General features: G+C 36.2%; 1 protein-coding gene across 3 annotated transcripts in view; it reads right to left on the bottom strand.

Annotated features, from left to right (window-relative positions):
- Window positions 1-24,685, bottom strand: part of LOC150098713 (uncharacterized) — a 160,431-nt gene that overhangs the window by 50,361 nt on the left and 85,385 nt on the right. For all 3 annotated transcript variants that reach the window (XM_090404805.1, XM_090404803.1, XM_090404804.1), the window contains exon 6: window positions 403-719. In XM_090404805.1, the coding sequence (XP_090260931.1) occupies window positions 403-719 (317 nt within the window). The remainder of the gene's footprint in view (window positions 1-402; window positions 720-24,685) is intronic.

Below are 24,685 nucleotides of genomic sequence, written 5' to 3'. Positions count from 1 at the left end.
TGCAACAATTAAGCAACCTCTACCTGACTTTGGCCAGCATCTAGTCTTTCAATAGTGCGACTCGGAATTTATCAGTTAATGATGTCTTGCAGCCACCTTATCCAAGGATTTCGCTATCACAAAATGTCTTGTTCTCACTCCAGTTTGAAATAAAAAGCCATATTTTGTTTTAAAGTCTTAGTCCATTCATGGTATTAAATGAATGATAGGTTTACAATCTCTCATGGGTGGCTTTCCATTAAAACAGAAAAACATTGCATTAACACAGCTATATTACAAAGATTTACATGGTATTGCTTATGTTAATTTGTTTCTGTGCCCTCATAATAATAATAATAATAAAGGTAGTTTGACTCCATAAATACTGCTATTAAGAAATATTTTTTTTAAAAAAATTGTTACCTGCTGAAACAGTGTCTGACATGCTATCTTCAGAAGGGGTGGTGGTGGTGGTGGAGGAGACAATGGTGGTATTGGTGGTTGATGTTGCACACAATCCTGAATTACCTGACTGTTTGTAGAACATAATGGTACTGTCTGACTGCCACTATCAGCTTGAAGCCATGAAGTTGATAAATTTTGTCTAGTTGACTGTTGACAATAGGGAAAGAGCTCTTTATGCCAACACCCATGAGACTGAGGAAAGAAAAAATTTATCGGGGCTTGAGGAGAGCACTCTGATGTTTCTTTCATAGTTTCAGAGTGCTTGGGCTTATCACCTGTAATAATAATTTTTTTTAAATATTTGAATTTATTGGATATATTCAGATGATATAAAATTGACATCTTACAAAACAACTCTTCATTTTGATTGAGATGAATAATAATACCCTGAACCTTGGTGGTAAAGTTAGAAGTCAGTCTGCATCATCAAACATATGATATAAAGTGGGAATAAAGTCAGTTACTATGAAAAAACAGAAGTAGCATTTATATATAGCAAATATATATATATGTGTGTGTGTGTACAACTTCACTACATGCCACATTGCATGTAGCGAAGTTGTGTGTAAGGATAGAAAAAGTAGAACCCCATGGTGGACTCAGGAAGTTAAAGAAGCACTGAAAGAAAAGAAGAAAGCATATCAAAAGTTTATGGTAAATACCTTGACTTGCACTCTTAGAGAATACATCAAAAATTGTAAGAAAGTGAAGCACTGTGTAAAAGGAGATAAAGAAAAGTCATAGGAAGACTTTCATAAGAATATAGAAAATAAATATCAGGAATGTGGCAAAATATTCTGGAGGCTATTTAAAAAAAAAGCTTAGAATTGGAGGAGAGTACTATAAAAAGTATTAGAGATTATTAAGGTAACTTGAAAACTGAAGATAAAGATGTTCTGAAAATCTAGAGTAATTACTTTGAAAGATTGCTAAATGAAACAAACAATGACAGTATGGTGGTAGAAAAGAATCAACAGGAATGCCATTCAGAATACAAATCATTACTTGACATAGAGAAAGCATCACAAACCTGAAATGCTTAAATGTGGATGTATAAAAGTTTTGCAGTGGCTGCACTGCATAATTCAGGACTGATCAGAGTTTTGAATTCCAGATTCTTCTTGTTGAGAGGCTTATACGCTGGTTAAACATGATAACTAATATTTAAGGAATTGACAGCGTATACTAGAAATATAGATTAAATAAACTTTAATATATACTTTCCGATATTTTGGCGAACGTTGCGTTGCCATCTTCTTGGGAACTTACTACAAAGACACGTGCACACAAGTACTAATAACAGCAAATGAGACTGAAGCTAGGAAGCTGGCGTTTTCCTAAAGTCCTGATGGTGCCCCCTGGCGGGCTATATTGGTAGTTCTTCAATATAGAACAAAGAACTACCAATATAGCCCGCCAGGGGCACCATCAGGACTTTAGGAAAACGCCAGCTTCCTAGCTTCAGTCTCATTTGCTGTTATTAGTACTTGTGTGCACGTGTCTTTGTAGTAAGTTCCCAAGAAGATGGCAACGTGACGTTCGCTGAAATATCGGAAAGTATATATTAAAGTTTATTTAATCTATGTTTCTAGTATACGCTGTCAATTCCTTAAATATTAGTTATCGAATTCCAGATTATTGTAGACCTCTCATAATTATTATTGTTATTATCCCAAGACCTCATGGAGTCAAGGACTCATCTAGGAGGTCCTTTTATCATACATACAGCCCATATACCGCACCTTAAACACACTCAAATTCTCTGCAGACACCACACTCTCAGGCAAGGCATTCCAATCATTCACAACTCTGCATGCAAAAAACCTGCTTCTCACTTCCCTCACACCCTGCTTATACAGCTTCTTCTGTGGTTCTTCCTTGATCTCCCACCATTTTCTATAAAAGCTCTCCAACATTGATCCTATAACAACCCCTTACCAACTTGTACATCTCTATCATATCATCCCTTTTCCTCCTATTCACTAGATTCTGTAAATTGCATCTTCTCAACCTTTTCTCATATTAAACATTCTAGAGATCAGAAACTACCTTAGTCAGTCACCTTTGGACCCTTTCCAACATCTCTTCGTTCTTTTGAAAACCGGGTGACCAAATCTGTGCACAGTAGTCCATGGAACAAGAATTTACATCATTCCCAGAATTCTTTGTATTGTCCTCACAATTTTGGAAATGTGTCAAATAAATTTCAAATCCTTATCCACCTCAAGATCTCTTATTTCCTCAACCCAACAATATATCCCCACAAAGCATAAAATCTACATCCTATCTTTGTTTCCAAAATTTTAAAACCTTACATTTTGCAACATTGAACTCGCATCCCCATTCCCATGCCCATTCACTCAATGTTTATTCAAGTCTTCTTGTAAGGCCACAACATCTTGTCTACTCTTCATAGTTCTTCCCAACTTTGCATCAACTGAGTATCCCAATCCCAATCTTCACCAATATCATTAACATACAGGTTAAACAACAATGGCCCTAAAACAGACCCCTGAGGCACACTACTAGTGACTTTTCTCTTCCAGGATATTGCTCCCCCATACACAACTTGCTAATACCTATCAGATAGCCAGTCTCCAATCCAATGCGCTAATCTAATATCCAGCCTCATCCGCTCTAGTTTGATTATCAACTTATCATGCAGTAATCTATCAAAAACCTTTGTAAAATCTAAGTATACTACTGTGTATCCCACTTCTCTGTCCAAGGAAGCCGTCACTTTATTGTAATAAGTGAGTAAATCACTAAAACATGACCTCCCTTTAGCAAATCCATGCTGTCCATCAAAGATAATACCATTGTTGTCAACCTAATTCTGGATCCTAGTTCTTGCCAGCTTCGCCAACAACTTAACCACAACACCTGACACACAGATAGGCATATAATTTGGTGCTTGAGTTCTGTCACCTCCCTTATGAAGCAGCACAGTCTTGCCCTCCTTTCACTCCTTTGGAACTCAACCCAGTGCAAGACTCATATTAAAAAAATATGTCAAAGCAGATGTAAGCTGCCTGGCACATTCCTTCAAAATTGTATCTTCTCAACCTTTTCTCATATTCAACATTCCAGAGATCAGAAACTTCCTTAGTAAGTCACCTCTGGGCCCTTTCCAACATCTCTTTGTCCTTTTGAAAACCAGATGACCAAATCTGTGCACAATAGTCCATTTGTGGCCTAATCAAATCCTTATACAATCGAACAAGAATCTCCTTACTTCTACAAGTCAGTGTCCTCCACATCATTCCCAGAATTCTTTGTGTTGTCCTTACAATTTGGCAATGTGTCAAATAAATTTCTGATCCTTATCCACTATCATCCCAAGATCTCTTATTTCCTCCACCTGAAACAATATATCCCCACCAAGCATAAATTCTACATCCCATGTTTGTTTCCGAAATTTTAAAACCTTACATTTTGCAACATTGAACTCGTATTCTCGTGCCCATGCATTCAATTTATTCAAGTCTTCGTGTAAGGCCACAACATCTTGTCTACTCTTCATAGTTCTTCTCAACTTTGCATTAACTGAGTATCCCCATCCAAATCTTCGCCAATATCATTAACAAACAGGTTAAACAGCAATGGCCCTAGAACAGACCCCTGAGGTACATCAGTTAATGATGTAACTATTCTGCCTCTAGTTGGTGACAGTGATCATGCAGTACTCACTTGGGAAGTGATTAAGTTTATGAATGTTCCATTCATTAAATGCTGAACTACAGAGCAGGAAATTATGACAACCTGTGGGGTATGCTGGGTTCTGTTCCATGGTATCTGTTACTGGATGGGAAGGATATCAGCAGTATGTTGCAAGTGTTTAAAAAATACTTAAATGATGCGATATCAGAATGTGTCCCTAGAGTTTGAAGAATAAATAAAGTAGGAGTGAAATGAATGTGTAATATAATTAAGCAGATTCGTAAGAAAATGTCAATGTGGAAGGAATATTGTGTGCATGAGGATGATATCAATTACAATAAATATAAGTATCAGGCAGGAGGAGTCACAAGTGTTGTACAGAAAGCTACATCAGAGTATGAAAAGAAACTGTGCTTTGGCTCTGCAAGTTAAAGACAACCCAAGAGAATTCTATCATTGTACTGCAAGTAAAAGAAAGATTGAATTTGAAAGAATAACTCTACTGAATTCAGATGGTATGCAGGGGACAGATGCAGAAGTGATTGTTCAACAAATGAGCAGCCATTTTGCTAAAAGCTATCAACCTGGTATATGAAACATTGAAATCACCACTACCTCTTTACTGTATGAGGAAACTTGTGGATGAGGAGGAAATATTAGAGCTGTTGCACAAACTGAATAAAAATTCTGCAATAGGAACTGATGGGATATCGGAACAGATACTAAAAGAGTGTTCAGCTGAACTGGCTATTCCCTTGACCAGGCTATATAATTTGAGTCTCAGAACAGGGAAGATTCTGCAGGAGTGGAAAGAATGTATGGTAATCCTATTGCATAAGGGTGGTGTAAAAACTGATGCATGCAACCATTTACCACTCAGTATCTCTTGAGTAGTGGTGAAGATTTTGGAAAAATGTGGTTTAGAGATTGCATTCAGAAATGAGTTGACAGAGAATCTCTACTTTGCAGTGAACAGCATGAGTTTATTAAGGTAAGGTCATGTTTTAGCAACTTACTCACATTCTATAATAATGTTACCACTGAGTTAGATAATGGGAATGGATACACCATGATACTTCTGGATTGTGTTAAAGCTTTTGACAGAATACAGAATGGAATACTGTTGCATTAATTGGAGAATATGGGATGAATTATAAACTATTAGCAATGGGGGGGGATGAATCTTCAAGATTCCAGGTAACCAGTGCCATGCCTCAAGGATCAGTCCTTGGTCTATTGTTATTCAATGTGTGCATTAACACATTTGCTGCCAACTACGAGTATACTCGTAGTTGGTATATGTGCCTCACAAGCCAACTATGAATATACTTGTATGTCGATTACCGCCAGCAATGAGATTATTCGTACTGACCTTGGAGAAGTGAAAGTGCTTGGCGTGCTGTAACAAACTATGCCAGAGGAGCGTGGCAGCGAACATGTTAATGACATTGAGAAAGATTTGACATGTGACATACAGCTATTTTCTGATGATGCAAAAATAGGTAAGGTAATCAGGAGTGCTGCTGATATGCAGCTTACAGAATGATTTGAATAGGCTGGAATTACGGGCATGTGAAAATGGCTGGCATTTCATTGTTAATAAATGTAAAGTCATGTACTTGGGTGTGATTAGATATCCCATGTTGTATTATATTGGTGTGATTATGCTTGATGAAACTGATTAGGCTAGAGATCTTGGAGTTTTAGTAGACAGGAAGTTGAAGTTCAAGGGTCATATAGCAAAAATTGTAAATACAACTTGTAAATACATTGCCATTATTCTTCATTTCAGCAATGCTGTAAATACATTGCCATCACTGTTCATTTCAGCAATGCTGAAAAATGTTTCTACTTCAAAATATTTCGTTTCATACTTAGTGATATAACATCACGCGGCATGTTCTAATTTCAACGATCTATTGTTAGTATTCTAGCTTGTATATTTTTTAAACTGTTCTTGTAATACCACCGACGATGGTCTGCTATTTCCAGACCGAAATATTTGGTTAAATAAATATCTTTCTTGTGATTACGTGATTATATCATTCAGTCTTATGTCGCAAGTATCCTTAAAACAACAAATGAAATGAACGGTGATATGTAAAGATAAGGAAGTCGTTTTGCCTCTTTACAAAGCCTCGATAACACCTCACTTAGACTATTGTGCACAGGTCTGGTCACCTGGTTTCCATGGTGACTGATACAGTAGAGAGAGAGTGCAAAGGAAAGTGTTAAAAATGATATCAGGATTTTGGACTACAGATTATGAAGACACATTGAGAATTTGTAGGCTGCAGACACTAGCAAACAGGTAAACGAAAGGTGATGTGATTGAGACTTACAAACTTCTGAAAGGGTTATACAGAATTTCAGTAGATGAAATTTTTTATTTTATGGAGAATGGGGAAAAGGAAGTGAGGGAATCCATGGAAGTTGAGAATGAATGCTGTCAAGAAGGGTAGTTAGGGCTAGATTTTTCTCTCATAGGATGCTGTTTGCGCAAGTAGTATGAATGAATTCAAGAACATGCATGACAGCTAGTGCGAATAGTAAGGCCTCCCTCAATGCGTTTCTGACTCCTTGGAGGTATCTCTTAATAATGATAATAATAATAATATTTCATCCAACATTATGTGGACATCACCAGGAAATTAGACTGTTAATTACATTCAAAAGATGAATCAAAATAATAAGTCATAAATCATTCGCATATTAGATCATGTCTCAGTCACAACTGAAGTATATATTGTAGTAAATTGCGCAGATAAAAATGATTTAAAATAATTATTAATTAAAAAATAATTATGAACAATAAATAGTGATTACTTCCCAAAACTTGGATATTGGCATATGGTCTGATTGGTTCAGGTTTGGAAGATCATGAGGAAGTTTGGAGCTGTAGCATGGAATAATTAGTTGAGCGATAAAGAAATAAATACTGCTGGGAACTGACAAAGAGATACTTAACAGCATCAATGTTTGAAGTATTCTGAAGGTCAAAATGCTGATTAAGACGGATGTCAAATGAATGAATGAATGAGGGGATTAAAAATGAAATCGAGAAGGAGAAAGCAATTAGGAGGTAGCACAAGAATGACTCAGTTGGTAAGGACAACAAAAGTGCAGTGTGAGCAGAAATTAGCAAACCAGACTAAGAAAAACTCTCTTGAGTGTTTTTGCTATGTGGCAAGTAGAAGGAAGAATGATTATTGTATGATGCTGCTGGATGAAGGTGGAAGATTAGTGACTGCTGCAGAGGACATAGTCAAGGTGTTCAACGAGCACTTCATCCTCAATGAGGAATCAGAAGCTCAAGTGCAATGAAATGAGATGACAGAAGACTTAATGGTGAGCTGGCGAGAGTTATATGAGGAGATAAGTAAGCTAGATGTCAATAAGGCAATATGATTTGATGATATATCACCACGTCTTGAGTTAATTTTCCAGGGAGTTAGCATCATCCTTAGCCTACCTGTTTAACAAGTCTTGCAACAGCACAAATACCAAAGGCATGAAAGGAGCGCAAAATTGTTCCCCATCTACAAACATGGTGATAAAGCTAAGGCAACAAATTATAGGCCAATTTGTATATCTGGAGTTGTGGTTAAGGTATTGGAGAGGTTGGTGAGATATAGGATACAAAAGTGAGTTGGTAACAGTGGTATTCTTTGTCAGCATGGGTTTGTTAAATTGAGGTCGTGTTTTACAAATTTGTTTATGTATTATAACAAGGTGATGAATTTATTGGACAAGAGAGATGTATATAGAGTAGTATACTTAAGTTTTATAAAGGCTTTTGATAGATCGATACAAAATTAATAACGGAAAAAACTCATGTACAAAGATTGTACGTGAGTTTTTTCTGTTATTAATTTTGTATCGATATGTCTACTCACAGTATACCTCTTTTAAAACTTTTTGATAGATTGCCATGCCACAAGTTGGTAGTTAAACTGAATATATGAGATTGGATAATAGATTAGTGCACTGGATAGGCAACTAGCTTTCAGATAGGCATCAGCAAGTTGTGTGATGTATCCTGGAAGTGGAAAGTCACGTGTGATGTGCCAGAGAGATATGCCTTAGTATCATTGTTATTTAATTTGTATATTAATGGTATTGGGATAGGTTTAACTAATGATTTACAACTGTTTGTAGATGATACAAAACTGGAGAGAGTGATGAGGAATTAAGCAGATGTTGTAGCCTCACAGGAAGACTAGAGTCAATTGTATGAGTGGGCAGCAATATGGAACTAACAGTTCAGTGTTGCAAAGTGTAAGGTTCTGAAATTTGGTAGGCAACAATGGGATGCAAAGTGTACACTTAGTGGGGAAATTTTAGAAGAAGTTGAAAAGACATGAGGACTTGGAGTGGTGGTGGACAAGAATCTGAAGTTCAGAGATCACACTGCATGAGTTGTGAAGTGCTCACATCAGATTATAGCAGTGATGTGGAGCACTTAAACAGACAAAACACTTACAACTGACTCAGGCAACCCATTCCATTCATTCACTCTACAAGCAAAAAATCTACTCCTCATGCCCTTGCTAACCACACTCTTACCCAACTTCCAGGGATGACCTCTTGTTCTGCTCCCTTAAGCAGAGTGTTGAAACATTTACCCTGCATGAATCCTATAAAATCCTTTAAGTAACTTAAATATTTTTATCATATCCTCCTTTTTTTGCCTATCAACCAATTTTGCAATCCATAAACCCTCAATCTATCCTCAGAGGAGCATTCCACAGGCCATTTGCCATTCAAACTTGTTCACTTACCTCTGGATCCTCTCCACCACTTCCTCATCCCCAAAAACCTGGGTGACCAGACCTGAGCACAGTAACTCAGATGTCATCATATCAAGACTTTATAAAGAGGAATGATAACTCTCTTATCACTGCTTGTTAGTGTGTTATTCAATAACCAAGTAATCCAGTGAGCTGCCCTGGCTACTTCAGCAATTTTCTCTCTAAACTTCAGCTCTCTATCTACTACTACTTCCTCTCCAAATCCCTGGCTTCACCATTCCTGGACAGTTCTTCCCTTGATATGGTACACAGCTTGTAATCTTTGTATCCCAAAATGCATAATATTACACTTTTCCACATTAATTTTTGTACAAATTTTTACAAATTATGTACAAATTAAACAGCACTAGTCCAAGAACAGAGCCTTGTAGCACACTATTTGTCACCTTCCTTCTCCTGGATTCTACTCCATATACTACCTTTTGGTATCTGTCCATGACCCACCCTTTTATCCATATAACCAGTGTCACATCCATCCCCATTTGTTGCAGTTTGCATTACATTATAGAGTTCCGTGTAGTATCTTTTCAAGTGTCTTTGCAAAATCCAGCAGTTTCATCATATAGCCATTCCCTTTATCCAACTCAATTGTCACCTTATTATACAATAGATACCTAAGGTATGACCTACCCTTCACAAAGCCATGCTTCCCCCCCCATAGAGTATCATATTCTTATCCACCTATTCCCGAATTCTCTTTTGGACCAACTTTTCCAGTACTTTTACCACCTCTCCTAAAATACTGATTGATCTATAATTATTATTATTATTATTATTATTCCTGACACCTCCAAGGAGTCCGAAGACTCATCGCAGGAGGACACCTACAACTGTCTCAACCACTACACCGAACCTCTACTACGAATCATCTCCATCATTGCCATCTACCGCCCACCTCCACCGCCACCACCATCATCACCACAACTAGTATTTTTGTCTGTAAATTGCATGTGTTCTGAATGGCCGATTTGTCTCTATGCGGGATGAAAAACCCGAGTTTCCGGGAGTAAAAGCCCTGCTACCTCCATATGAGATCAGCTAACTCACCTTCGATTGAAAATCGTCCAGATAAAGATTCCTCCAGTCGTGACGACAATCGAACTTAGGCCTATTCCAATTGAAGGGCTCAATGTACCGTCGTTCTTCCAATTGCGTTACGGAAGCACTTTACTGTCACAGACTTAAGTCCTCTTTACAAAGGAATTATTTTGTCCTCCTTCCACTCTCTTAGGACTTTGCCAGAGCTGAGACTTAAATTAAACAGTCTAGTGAAAGGCATAACCAGGTTCCCCTGCATTCTCTTAAAATGCAAGCCGATATCCCATTCAATCCCACAGTTGTATTTGCATTCATATTCTGCTACCTCTAATTCATCAATCTCCATTCCCACATCAGTCCATGTCACCTTTGCGATAACAACATCTTCACTTGGATGAAATATCCTTGCAAAATGGCCACTCAGTAGCCAACATTTCATCTGGCTCTGTTACTTCTTTACTATCTGCACTCATTAAAGGTATTGCTCTGTATTCATTCTTCTTCCAAATTGCCACATAAAAAAAATACTCTTTGGGATTTCCTTTTGCATCTTTGGCTAATTTCTTCTCATAATCTGGTTTTTCCTTCCTTACCATGCTGGTCACCTTTCTTGCCTAATCCCTGTACTGTTCATGAGTTAGCTGGTCACCCTTCTCTTTATATCCTCCACAAAATTTCCTTTTTTTCAACTCATGCTTAATGTTACAACTTATTCATTTAACTCCTACCCGAATTAACCTCCTAACCATGGGTATACAGTGTCATATTGCTTCCTCCAGATATCCCTCAATTATCCCCATGTACTGTGAACATCCTTCCTTTGCAGATCTTTATGCCATGGTATTGCTTCAAGCTACTTCTAAGTGTATCATAATTACAAGCCGTATAGGTTCACATATACCCCTTTTTAACTGGAATTTATACATGTTTTGGTACCTCCCATGTTAAGACGACGTGATCACTTTCCCCAATTGGAGGCATTGTATAGCCACCTTAGTTATGGAAAACTGGAGGTGCCTGGTTAATCTCCTTCCTCTTCTAGTTGAAGTAATACCCCAAGCTTAACACCAAATACATGATAAGATAATGCTGACATACTGACCCAACCTTTTACCATGCTATATTCATGAATAAAAAAAATTAAATTTCCATGTGGGGAGATAGTTAGAAGAAAGAAAGGAATTTATTGGTGTGTTTTTTGAAGACCTGAAGGTTGTAATCATTGGGAAAAACAGTATGAAGACCATTTGAAAGAACTTATATTCTTATTTAATCCTTTACTCAAGTGCAAGCAACTTTGTTTACTTACACTTAAGTAAAGCAGAATATAATTTCTTGTTTAGTATAATTTGCTCTGAAGATTGTTTTGAAAGAATCCACAAACAAAGTTTTATACAATGAGACCAGCACACTTTTATCTCTCATGGTTAATGCTCTCCTCAGCATTGTTGCATTTCTCTGAGAGATGTCTTTACAACCTTTGCAATATGTGCCCATAATTTTAAATCTCTATCCACAGTCCCCCCAAGATTCCTTGCTTTCCAGTATAACTCCACCAAGTGAGTTTGAAACATCCCTTCTGTGAATTCCAAATTTTAAAACATTACATTTAGTTGCATTAAACTGATATCCCCATGCCTTTGCCCACCTTTTCAGCTTATTCACACCCTGATACTGCTCCTCCATATACAACTCTCTAATGTCTGTCAGAGAGCCAATTACCAATCTAATCCATTAACCTAATATCCAAAATCATGATGCAATTTAAAAATCAACTTGTCATGTGGAATTCTGTCAAATGCCTTGGAAAAATTTAAAAAAAAAAAATGACAGTATATGTCTTACCTCCATCCACTGCTCTTGTTACTCTATTGTAAAAGTCATTTAAACAGATTATTTAAACAAGAGCACCCTTTCAACAAATCTATGCTGGCATGCATAAATAATATTACCTTCATCTGCTCATTTCTGTATATGAGTTCTTACAAATTTCTCCAGAATCTTAACTACAGAAGAAATTCAAACATATATCTAGTTTGATACCTTCAGTCTACAACCACCCTTATGCAATGATACTATTGTACCTTCCTTCCACTCTTTAGGAACCTACCCCATTACAAGACTTTCATTAAACAACCAAGTTAATGGCACAGTCAGTTCCATAGAACATTCCCTTAAAATATGTAGTGAAAGACCATCTAGTCACCCTGTTTTTGACATTTGGTGTACTCAGTATTCAGAATACATCTTCTTCATTCACTTCTAACACTTTCACTCATTATTCTTCTAGGAATAAAGCAGTTGGAAGTTTTTCCACTTGGTTATATTATAAATTAAAGCTACCATATTTTCAGGACTGGGGCAACTTGTATATAGAAGCTTATGACTTCACATCACTTGCCTTAGTATCCCATATATATCCATAAGGATATGTATAACGCTATGCATTATGAGAAGGGTCACTACCCAGACCAGTCTGGGTAGTGACCAATGATAGACCGATCTATCATTCATCAGTCTTGGTAGTGACCCTTCTCATAATGCATAGCATTGTACATACCTGTAAGGATATGTGCTTTGCATTATGGGATACTAAGGCAAATGATGTGAGGTCATAAGCTTTTATATACGAGTTGCCCCAGTCTTGAAAAAAGTTCAGGTGCAAACTTGTTTGCTTACACTTGGATAAAGGATTAAACCAAGTATATAATTTCTTGGTATCTTTAATTTATAGGAATAAAGCCTGTAGTACCAGGATGGAACACTAATAAAGTGATCATTAAATAACTCAACTATGTCATCTGCTTTGGTTACTCAATTTCCATTTCTATACTGCCAGATAATCCATCCACTATAATTTTTCCTCCTACTCATCACATAGCGAAAAAGCTCCTCGGGATTTTCTTTGTATTGCAGTGCCAGTCTCCTCTCATATTCTAAATTTTCTCTCCTTACAATACTAGTCACTTTCCTAAGCAGCCTGAGCCTTATATTCCTCATGCAACTGCACTCCACCTCTCTTTTTATTTGCTTAACATAATCTCTGTTACTTCTCCAATGCCCCTTTTATTCCTTTTCTCATTCATTTGACTACAAATCACTTTGTCTTCTTCACTCAAGGTATACAATCTATCATTGCTGTCAACAATTTTTTCTTAAATATCTCCCATGTGCTAATGACCCCTCATCTTTTAAATTCTTTCATTCATTGCACTACTGCAAGCTGGTTTCTAAGTCTATGATAGTCACCTACCTTATAATTCACATAACTTCCTTACATTTTGATACCTCCCCATGCCTATTCATACTCGAAGTCATAACTACATGGTCATGCTCGCCAACAAGGAGCAAGTATGCCATCTCAGTCACAATCATATCCTCTGATGCTATGATCAAATTCAGAGCTCTTGATCTGTGTTCCCTCCACTCCATGCTGCCTAAGACAGTTGTTCCTCAAGAAATCCAAAATTTCAGTTCACTTATTACTGCATGCTGTCTGTTCTGTCCAGTTTATATTGCTATAGTTGAAGTCCCCCATAATGATCACTCACTTTGCACTTGCCAAACTAATTTGCCTAAACATTTCCTGCTTATTACCATCTATATTCCTTAGTCTGTAGCAACATATCATTAAATATCTTGTTTTATAAATATCTATCTCACACCATATAATCTCAAAGCCATTTGTGCTATTTCTACTGAGATTCTCCACTCTGAGAGTTATCACGAGTAACACTCCACCACTATATTTACCTAACCAATTCTGCAGAAATGTGCCATACCCTTCGATTTCTATCCCTGTTAAAACATCATCCTCACTTAACCAGTTTCACTGATACCAACAACTTTCAGAGAGACTGAATCAATGCTACAAACTCATTAACTTTATTTGTAATGCTCTTAGCATTTGTATACAGAAAAACCAGTGTTTTGCCAGCCTTCTTATAGCCATTATTATTCTCCTCATACTCCACCTGGCTCTGTGATATAGTTTACACCCCCTTATTACACCCCCACATGAGGCCCTCACATTCCATCTGTGTAATTCCAGTTTCCCTGTTCCAACACACTCACTTGCTCAGAAAACAACAGTCTCTCCAAATGCCTGTGCCCTTCTGCAATCATATGCAATCTGTGTCTTGCATACAGCATCCTTCTTTCCTCAAACATACTCCACACATCCACATATTCCAGACCCCTTTTCCTGTTATCATCTCATTTGTCATTACTACTCTTCTCCTCCAGTCTGCATTATCATACTGGGGCAACATACTCACTATCTTTACTCAGACACATTTCTGCTTCACTATCTCCATCAACCTGAAATCTCATGCTACACAATTCATGCCACCTCTCAGGTCATTCGTCCCAGTCATTACTATCATCTCTTCCATATTTTCATCCCTCTTCACTGTCATTGCCACACACACACTATCATTCCGCCAGGCAAGCACTCCTCTGGCACTCTACTCTGTACATCCCGAATCATCAAATCTCCATACATGACACTCCGAATGGATTCATTATCCCTGACGGCATCCCTGACTCTTATAGCTCGCAATCTCTCTCTCTCTCTCTCTCTCTCTCTCCTTTCTCTCCCTCATCTCTCTCTCACCTCTCTATTCCTTGCTCCCACACTCAGTCATCTTTATGCAATTTCTCCCATTCTCTTGCCTTCACCTCTTCCTTGCTCTCTGATGCTGTTCTCTTACACCTACTCTCTTCTCACATTAGCCAACCTCTCTATCCTCCCAAGATCTTTATTCACTCTTCTCAACTCAGTCTTCATTCCCTCCATCTCATTTCTCAGCATTCCTATTTATCTCCATCTGCTAAACTACTCAAGGCTAAATCTATATGTAGGTCTTTAACATTCTCTTATACTACAAAACAGACTACTGGCATGCACAAACTGAAAATCGCCTGTTTCCAAAGCACTATCTCTGCCACTGCTAAATGCCAACATCAAGACACTCATGTCTCCCAGCACCTTCCACTGCCTACATTCCATGCACATTCCAGTCTTGTACCTGCCACATTCTTAAAGAATGGGACACGTACATACCACATGCATAGCAAGCTACAAAATCTTCAACTAGGTCCTCCCCCCATTTAGTCTTTAAATGGGGGGAGGACTAGGACTGTTACGGAAACTGGCAGTTGCTAAATGAGTTGCTACTGGCAGTGTTGAGACAGTACTGAGATTGTAAAATCCAAACTAAATACTAAACAAATATCACACATTATACAAAAAAAAATTGTGAATTCAAATAGCACAAACTTAAATACCAGTATTGTCACGAAATAAACACAAGTGATCAAAGCAGAGATAAGTGTTAGTAGTAATTCCTTACTACTAATACTTATCTTTTTTTTTTTAACAGCTTGTATCACTCATTGCATCTGTCTTTGCACACTAGCAGCACCCTCCATTCTACCATCACCACCCTTATGCAGTGGTACTATTATTAATTTGGTGAAAAAAATCATGAATACATATTATCAATGGCAGAATCATATTAAAAAGAAGAGATTAGGCAGGAATCAATTGTTAGCAGTCAGGAATGTGTGAACTGAGTCGGTCTCAATGGTAGGTCACTTAAACAAAATAGAAGTGATTAGCAAAGTTGATGTTTAATTTGATTCCAAGAAGTCATAAAAAAAAAGACCCTGAGGAAAACCAAGGTCTAAGTGGATTGATGAAGACTAATTTGAATTAACATATCAGGAATTTCATCATGATATGTTTAAGAAGAGGTATTGTGTGGATATAGCTAAAGTGGGCATCCTGCAGCAAGTCACTGAGCTCCATGAAGATGACTGTGCAATAATACTTATATACATACAAGTTCATCAAGTAACCAACAGTTTTGGAGATCCAACTAGATTGAATGTCTTCCTACTTCAGTATGAAGCTTCCTACAATATGCTGCTAGTGTGCAAAGACAGATGCAATGATTCACTGGCATGAAGTAGCAGTGTATGCCAAGTCTGTTTGACAGTGTCAATCCATCTCATCTGGGACCTGCTTCTTTTCTTAACACCTTCTGGAACTTCACTCAACATAATCTTGTTGATCATTGAATGTCCTGCTTCTGACAACATAGCTGAACCATCATAGCCTTTCCTAATGTAGGATAGTACTCAGAGATGGCTGACCACTCCTCCAACATATCTCATCATTATCAAGAAAGTCAAACCATCTTATTTCCAAAATACTCCTTAAACATCATTGAATAAAAGAGCATCAGGTCTCTGATTATCACTCTTACACAATGCCCATGTCTCAGCTCCATAAGCTCTTACAATCTCAAAAGAATCAAAAGTCTTTATTCCCAGTTTGATTGTCTGAGTGGTTAGGGTATCTGCTCCTGCAACCAACTGGTTTGAATCCTTCCATGAGCATGAATATATATATATATATATATATATATATATATCAGGGGCGAATATTCAGGATGTGCTAGGTGTGCAGTGTTCATCCACCAAATAATAAATCACGAATATTATGTTTTTGCATTTATTCCCATTAAAGTCTCCCCTAGTTGTCCTAATTGTTTCCAGACTTTGCGTGATTCCTAAAAGTTAACACAATATAATAATGCTTCACAAAGAAGACACTTTTCAATGCATAAACATTGCACCACATTCGCATTAATAGTCTGGATGTGTGTTCAAAATACATATACCTTCAAGCCCTTTGAAAAGATGTACAGATGTCGCAGTGGAGAAAATTCTTAGTGTTCTAGTAGTTTTAAACCACTTGGAAAGTGAGGCAGGGTGAGCTCTGAGACAATAGCACCTAGAGGCTGTGTCAACCAATACTATTGAAATTTAATGGTTATTGTGTCAACCAATCCTATTGAACATTGTCATTTGTCATGAGTTACTGTTTTTGTTTTCTGAGTTTCATATCTGTTTTGTGAACGTGAAGTGTGAACTACGTGGTAGGCAAGTTTTTATATATAATATAGACAAATTTTTAATATATAATTTTCGATAAATTTATAACTTTTTTTCCCATATTTACAATGGGAAACAGTATTGTAGTCAAAGAAGGTAAGCTTTGCCCTCCTCTTCCAAATTTTACACCTTTGAGTAATTCAAATATACCAACCAAATATAGCATTCTCCTTCATTATTGTTTACTAATATACAGTATCTTAAATACATTGTACCTCACTCTGCACAGATTTGGTTACAATTAATTGATAAATTAAAGTATTCAAAGTTATCCTACAATTAATGGCATTAATTGTAGGATAACTTTGAATTAAGATAAGCACTGATGTGCTGTACACTCTTAAAACTGTACAGCACTGATGTGCTGCACACTCTTAAAACTTTTATACATTGATAAAAATGCAATCATGCAGTCAAACTGACGTGAATTTTGTAGCGCGGGTTGCATAAGCCACAATAGCTTGCCCATTTTGGTTGGGTGTGCTATCGTGGCTATTTGTGAACCTATAGCACATTTGTACTGTGGATGGGTTAAGGATTTTTTTTGTATTTTAATTGATTTTATATATATATATATATATATATATATAGGTTCACAAATAAATCTTTTGTGGGAGGCAGCCACATAAAAGAAAAAAATATATAAATAAAGAAAAAAATCATGATTACAGATTTCTAAACATTTCTCAAGGATTTGCCTTGGTGAATATATTTGGTCTATTCATCTTCTTTCCTTTATGAATCCATCTTTCTCATCTCTGAGTTGCTTGTCAACCAAGTCCTTTATCCTCTGGAATATAATAATGCAGATGGATAATAATACTTGGAATAGACAATAAGCTGATTTCCTATAATTCTTACGCAATACTGTCCCTAACTCCTTTTAGCATTCTCTGGGAAAATGAGACAAATCCATGCAAAACACTAGAACATAGATGGCGAACCTATGGCATGTCCGAGAATTTTGCTGGCACGTCAACAACTTACAGGTGATATCCTTTTATACATTTATAAATTATTGAATTTATTTTTAATTGTTACAATACGTACAAGTTAAATTTTGTTTTACACCAGAGAGCAGCTATGAAAACATGCATATGATTGGTACGATATTAACAAAAGATCGCACAACCCAAAGACAAAGGCAACTGACAATTCTTGAGTTGAAATGCTAAATCTCTTCAACCAAATTTCATAACATCTGAAACTGTCATAACATTCACTATATATTTCTTAGTTTTAACACATTCACGTCGGGGATGTTGTTTATCGTTCCGACGTAACTTCTCATTACCGGCGGGCTAAACTCACACAAAATTTCAACCCTTAGTTGATTTTTATTGTTGCTTGTTTGCATTTGAGCATTATATGGCATGTTTCAATTCGTGGTAGAATGTTACTTGAAGTTAGTCTTTGTGATCTGTCATAATGACATCGAGAATTTGAAATGCAATCAAGCAAAAACACTTATTTCATATAATTAAAAAATTGGACAATAGTTTTTAATTAGATACTGTGTTTCCTGTGCAACATATGGTTTTGCTTGAGTCTATACAGCATAGTTTCTGTGAGAGGGGACATGTGATTCATTACTCATCATCATAACACTAATTACGGGTATAGACCATATTGGTCTGTTCTGGTCTCATTATCTATTCAGTATCCTTTTTTGAGATCTACCCTGCCTTTTCTTTCCAATTGGCTGATATTTTAGTATTTGTTTAGGATGTCGGGTGTTGACCATTCGGTTTGATCATCAATCCATTTTTCTTTATAACTGTTTAGTTTTTCTTCTATTGATTTTGATTTTAGTTCTTTTAAAATGTCTTTATTCCTTTTTTGATCTAATAATGTGTATTTTGCAGATAAATCTCATTTCACTTGTTTTTATTCTTTGTTTATCTTGTTTGTTTATTGCCCAAATTTCACTGCCATATAATAATGTGGGCACTGCTAAAGTATTGTATATTTTCAAGCGTCTTTCTTTTTGTACTATATTTGGGTTGAGTGTTCTATTTATCAGGCCTATAATCTGTAAAAAGTTTGAAGTTTTTATGATATTTCACATCCAAGTTAACTGAAAGTATTTATCTGTTCTATTATTTTATTATTAATAACTATTTTGCTTCTAACTGGAGTTTGTCCACAAAATGCCATTGTTTTTTTAGTTTTATCTATGGAAAGTTTCATTCCAAACTATTCTACAGTAATATTTAAATTATATATTGCTCTTTGTAAATTGTCTTCCTTATCTGATTTTATTACCTGATCATCTGCAAATAATAGCGTATTTATTTTGTTATTCCGGTAAATTTCTATACCTTGATTGTTTAAGGTGTTCCTCTGTATTAATATTTCATTTATGTAAATATTGAAAATGTTGGAGACAGAAGACATCCTTGTCTTACTCCTTGGTTTATAGAATTTTTCAGACAACTTTTCATTTATTTTTATTTTTATTTCATTATCTTTATATTTATTCAATATTTCATGTAGTAAAATATTAGGTATATTTATTCTTTGTAATATATCATCAGTATATATATATCTTTTTACTTTGTCAAATGTTTTTTTTCGTAATCTATAAACAAAAGATGAGTTTCCAAATAAAATTCTCTTCTTTTTTTTCTCTAAGTAGTTTTAAACAGAAAGCTGCATCCATTGTAGAGCATCCTTTTCTAAATCCATTTTGACATTCTAATAATATTTTTTCACTGTATATTTTTAGTTTTTCATTATCATACATGCTACAAAATATATAGCAGAATATATTCAATAAACTAATACCTCTGTAGTTAGCAGTTTTGTTTTATCCCCTTTTTTAAATATAGGTATTACTATGCTTGTATTCCGTTGTATTGGTATTTGTCCATTTGTATATATTTTATTTAAAAATTTTAGTAATCTTTGATGAAATGTTTTTCCAGCAAATTTATACAGTTCGGAGTTTATCCCATCTTCTCCTGCTGATTTGCCATTTTTTTATTTTCTTTATGTTGTCCTTTAATTCTTTCATTGTTATATCATTTAAGGTATTTTGTAAGTTTCTGGTGTAATTATTTTTGATGCCAGTATTATCCATCCAAAGATCTGTAAAGTAATCCAAGAATTCTTTTATATCAATTTCACCATTTATATTTGCAGTTTCTTGTATATCTGCATTCATGTGTTTTATTATTTTGTACGCACTGGGTCTTATTTTGTATATGTCATTTTCTAGATATGATACAAATTTTTCCCAGCTTTCTCTGTGTCTCTTTCTGGTTTCTCTTTTGGCTATTGCTTGTCTTTTTTTATATTCAATTTCATCTTCTTGTTTGTTTGTTTTTTTTGCTACTTAACCATCTTTTAAAGCCAGCTTTTTATTTTCAATTATTGTTTTTATTTCATTGTCCCATATATGTAATTTTTTATTTTTATGATATTTTTTGTGTGTTCCTAGACTTTCATATGTTGCTGATGCGATAATTTCTTTTATATTATTCCATTCTTTCTCAATGTCTTCATTTTCTTGTATTTTTTCTAGTGATTCATTAATTAGTGCCGTTTTTATTCCAGCTGTCTGTAATTGCACTATTTGTTGAGAAATATATTACACAGACTGCAAAAGGCTCTGTACCTTATTCAGGATACAATAAAACTACCTGTTTTCTTGCATCTGCAGTATAATGGCTGTTAGGAAGGGCGTGTTGTCAACTGCCCTCCCCAACCGTAAAGTAAAATCAGGGGTGCGAGTTATACGCGAAGGTGAGTTATTTTCGAAGAAATATGGTAAATGTTTCATCGATAAGTTGACATCCTTCTGCTGCTTCCCCTGCTCAGCTAACTTCGAATGTAAGTTACAATGCATAAAAATTTTTCTCACTACCCTTTTTTTTTTTTTTTCCAAACCAACATCATTAAAATTAATTTAATAATACAATAATCAATTTTACTGAATAATATTATAAATTTATATATAAATAAATATTATTTATAAAATTATAAATAATTATTTATAAAATATAAATAAATGTATATTTTATAAATTTATTAAATAAATAAATAAACTTAGATTAATTTTCTATTAATTTTTTCCCTATTAAAAACTGCCCGGCACGTCAGCAACTCGATTGGTAAATTTTTGGCACTCGCTGGCTCGTCAGCAACTTGATTTGTAAATTTTTGGCACGTGCACATAAAAGGGTTCGCCACCACTGCACTAGAACATACAGAGGTGCTCGGATAGACTCTGACCACTACTTTGTTAACATCATATTGCAACTGAAGCTCTGAAAATGTTCTTTGAGGCCTAACGCTGTCTCTTTTAAACTGAAGCATTGAGCAGAGCTGATACTGCTAGAATTTACCAGGATGAGTTGCTCAGATGCTATTAAAGACCACACACTTTTTACATCACACTCTTGTAGGTCTGAGCAACTCATCCTGGTAAATTTTAACAGTATCAGCTCTTCTCAATGCTTCAGTTTAAAAGAGACAGTGGTAGACCTCAGAGTACATTTTCAGAGCATCAGTTACAATATGATGTTAACAAAATAGTAGGCCAATTCTATCTCAGCACTTCGTATGTCCTAGTGTTTTGCATGGAGTTTTCGCATTTACTATTAATTAGAACATACCAGTCATGTTCCTATGGATACCATCAGGTGAGACTCAATTTAGCAATTATGAGCCTTGTAAATATCCTTATGCTTGAAATAGGTGTTGGTAATTCTCAGTCCATCTAGCTTGCATAACTAGAGGAATCTATTACCATTGTTATAGATGCAATTGACAGTCCCAAATGGTTCAGTTACTTCAGACTTGTAATTGGAATGAGCCAACCTTGGCATCCAGATCCCATAAAATATCACATTTCTTAAAACTTGCTATTATGTCTTGTAGCTAGTTAAAGAAACTCTTTCTCTCCATTTTCTGAATGCTTAGGAGCATGGCAACTAAACATTCAGAGCTTTAATCCCAATTTTAAGTGTATCAGTCAGGAACTTTCCATGAATACAGTTATATCCAAGAAATGCATTACATACATTACTTTTAAGTAACAGTGCTACTCTTCTGAATGTCACCTTTTCCTATCTATATTACTTCTTGTAGACAAGAATTTCAACCTGTACCTGTGAAATTGTTCAGTAAGGACATCAAGCAAAAAGTGGTTCATTGTTCTTATGTTCCAGGTCCCATGGAAAGAAAAGTTTTACTAAGCTTTAATAAGCAACATAAACTAATTGTCATTAACAGTAATAATAAAGGTGTGATAAGTAAGAGAATAAAGAAAAGTTTTTTTTTTTGTACACTGAGCAGAATGCATTGCTGCCATAGGGGAAGTATGAGGGGGGTTTCTGAAAAGTAAGGTAACACATTTTTTTTTCTCTAGGATGTTTAATAACAGGAAGTTGAAATTATACACCAAAAAATAAGTGAACATGCACTACTTCTCCACAAAGTCTCCAAATTTGCTCATGAATTTGTTCCAATGATAGACCAGTTTATACCAGTACTGAAGAGTCCATGCCCACACCCAGTAATAACCAACATTGCACTGCCTGGTGAACTTCCTCATCTATAGTGAAATGCCTTCCACAGAGGTGTTTCTTGAGACGGGGGGGGGCAAACAAATAGAAGTCTGAAGGTGCTAAGTCTGGCAGAGTTTCCCAACGATTACAGCGCAACCACTCGTGAGTAGTATGTGCAGTGTGTGGAGTAGCATTGTCATGCACCAAAATCACATTGCTTGTCAAGAGTCCTGGTCATTTGTGTTGAATGTTGGCTTTCAATTTGTCCAATATTGCATAGTAAAATCTGCATTGATTGTTCCACCCTATGACAAGAGTCCACCAACAGAATGCCTTAGTGATCCCAGAACACTGCAACCATGACTTTTTGGACAGTGGGAACAGTTTTGAATTTTTTGCGCACAGGAGATTGTGGATGTTTCCAGGTCATGGAGTCTTGTTTTGCTCTCTGGAGTAAAGTGATTAACCCACATTTCATCTCCTGTTACTAGGTGAGCGAGAAAATCCTTGCCTTTGTTGCTATATCACAACAGATTTTCCAGACACATCCTCATGCGTGTGTGTTGCCTTGGGCTCCTCTGAAAATTGTCAAGGTTCCCAGTGGGAGCACACTTTTCTAAAGCCAAGGACATCGTGAACAATTTTGCAAACTGCCCAGTGTTATACTACCCCAGTTTACCCCAGTCCTGAAGATACTTTCAGGCGCAAACTTTGTTTGCACATACTTGGATAAAGGATTAAACTAAATTTATTATAAAATTTTGTAAACAGTGGACTCACTTGTGCAATTTCACTCACTAGTCTTCAAGAACAATTCCCTTAATGCACAAAATGTTGTCCTCTGTCTTGCTTGATGAAGACCTGCCTGTCCAATGTTGATCTTCAATGTCACCACAGCCTGCTTTAAATTCATCGCACCAAAAACACATCTGCTTCTTGGACATCACATTTTTATTTTACAGTGCCACTTTACAGTGAATGTCACTTGGTGAAGCCCCTTTTGTAACAAACGAATAATTTCATGGACACCTTTCCTTTAGTGTTACATGGTGATCAGCATTCATTTTACACAAATTATGGACTCTGAATTCCCCCAAAATGAATGAAAACAGCCAACCACAAGCCAGTGATAACAACAACCAACCAGAAGCAAGGGTCAACAGGAGCCACCAACTGCCTTCAGCGAACAGTCACATAGTCAACCAGTCTAACCACACCCTGAATAATGATGAACTTGCAGTACCCAGCAAAGGTTTAAACTTTGCCGTCGCACCCAGAATGATTAACAAACTTAATTTTATTTACCATATAGAAAGAAGCTCAAGATTTATTCCCAACCACCATACCATATAAAGTATGTTTGGAAACCGCTAACATTTTAAATTTAAATTATATTAAAACAATAACCAGCAACCTAACAAAATCAGAATTGACAGCGGCGAAATCACTAAAATTAAATCTGGACATCGTAATTACTAGAGCTGATAAAGGCAGTGCCACAGTTATTCTAAACCGAACTACTTATTTGGAAAAAATGAATCTAATAGTCTCAGACAAAGCATCTATCAACTTGTTAACTATGACCCTACCAATTGAATAAAAAAAAAATGGAGAAACTACTTAAATCGGTCACCACATGGCCTAAAAATACCATTAAAAAATTACTTATGCACTACGCTCATTTCCCGAGAATTTATGGTCTACCAAAGATTCACAAACAAAACGCACCACTCTGGCTGAGAGTTGAAGGTATAGACAGCCCCAGTTATCACCTAGCCAAGAAACTAGCATCAATCAACACTCAAGGAGTTGGTAGGTCATTCTCCCCCCCCCATATTAAAAACACATAACACTTTGTAAACAAAATCAAAAACATCACACTGGAAAAAGATGATTTATCAGTCAGTTTTGACATCTCTGCCCTCTTTACAAATGTCTCAATCAATGACACAATCCTTCTATTACAGGACAAATTCTTTCCTGATATCACAGCTCTCTTTGTGCATGTACTATGTTCTGGCTATTTTGTGTCGCAAAAGACTTTCTACCTACAAAAAGAAGGCACAGCCATATCTCGCCATTGTCCCCCCCCCCCCCCCCCCCCATTGCTAACTTTTACATGGAACATTTTGAGAACGTGCTCTAGATTCCTCTCCTTTAAAACCCAAAGTCTGGCTTAGATACGTTGATAATGTTTTTGCTATCTGTCCCCATGGCTGCTAGACATTAGACACTTTCCTTAGCCACCTAAACAAA

This window comes from Typopeltis vanoorti, chromosome 15, assembly GCF_054136105.1.
Source record: "Typopeltis vanoorti isolate ZY-2024b chromosome 15, IOZ_Tvanoo_1.0, whole genome shotgun sequence".
Lineage (NCBI taxonomy): Eukaryota > Metazoa > Arthropoda > Arachnida > Uropygi > Thelyphonidae > Typopeltis > Typopeltis vanoorti.
This window is presented reverse-complemented; position numbering and strand designations above follow the sequence as displayed.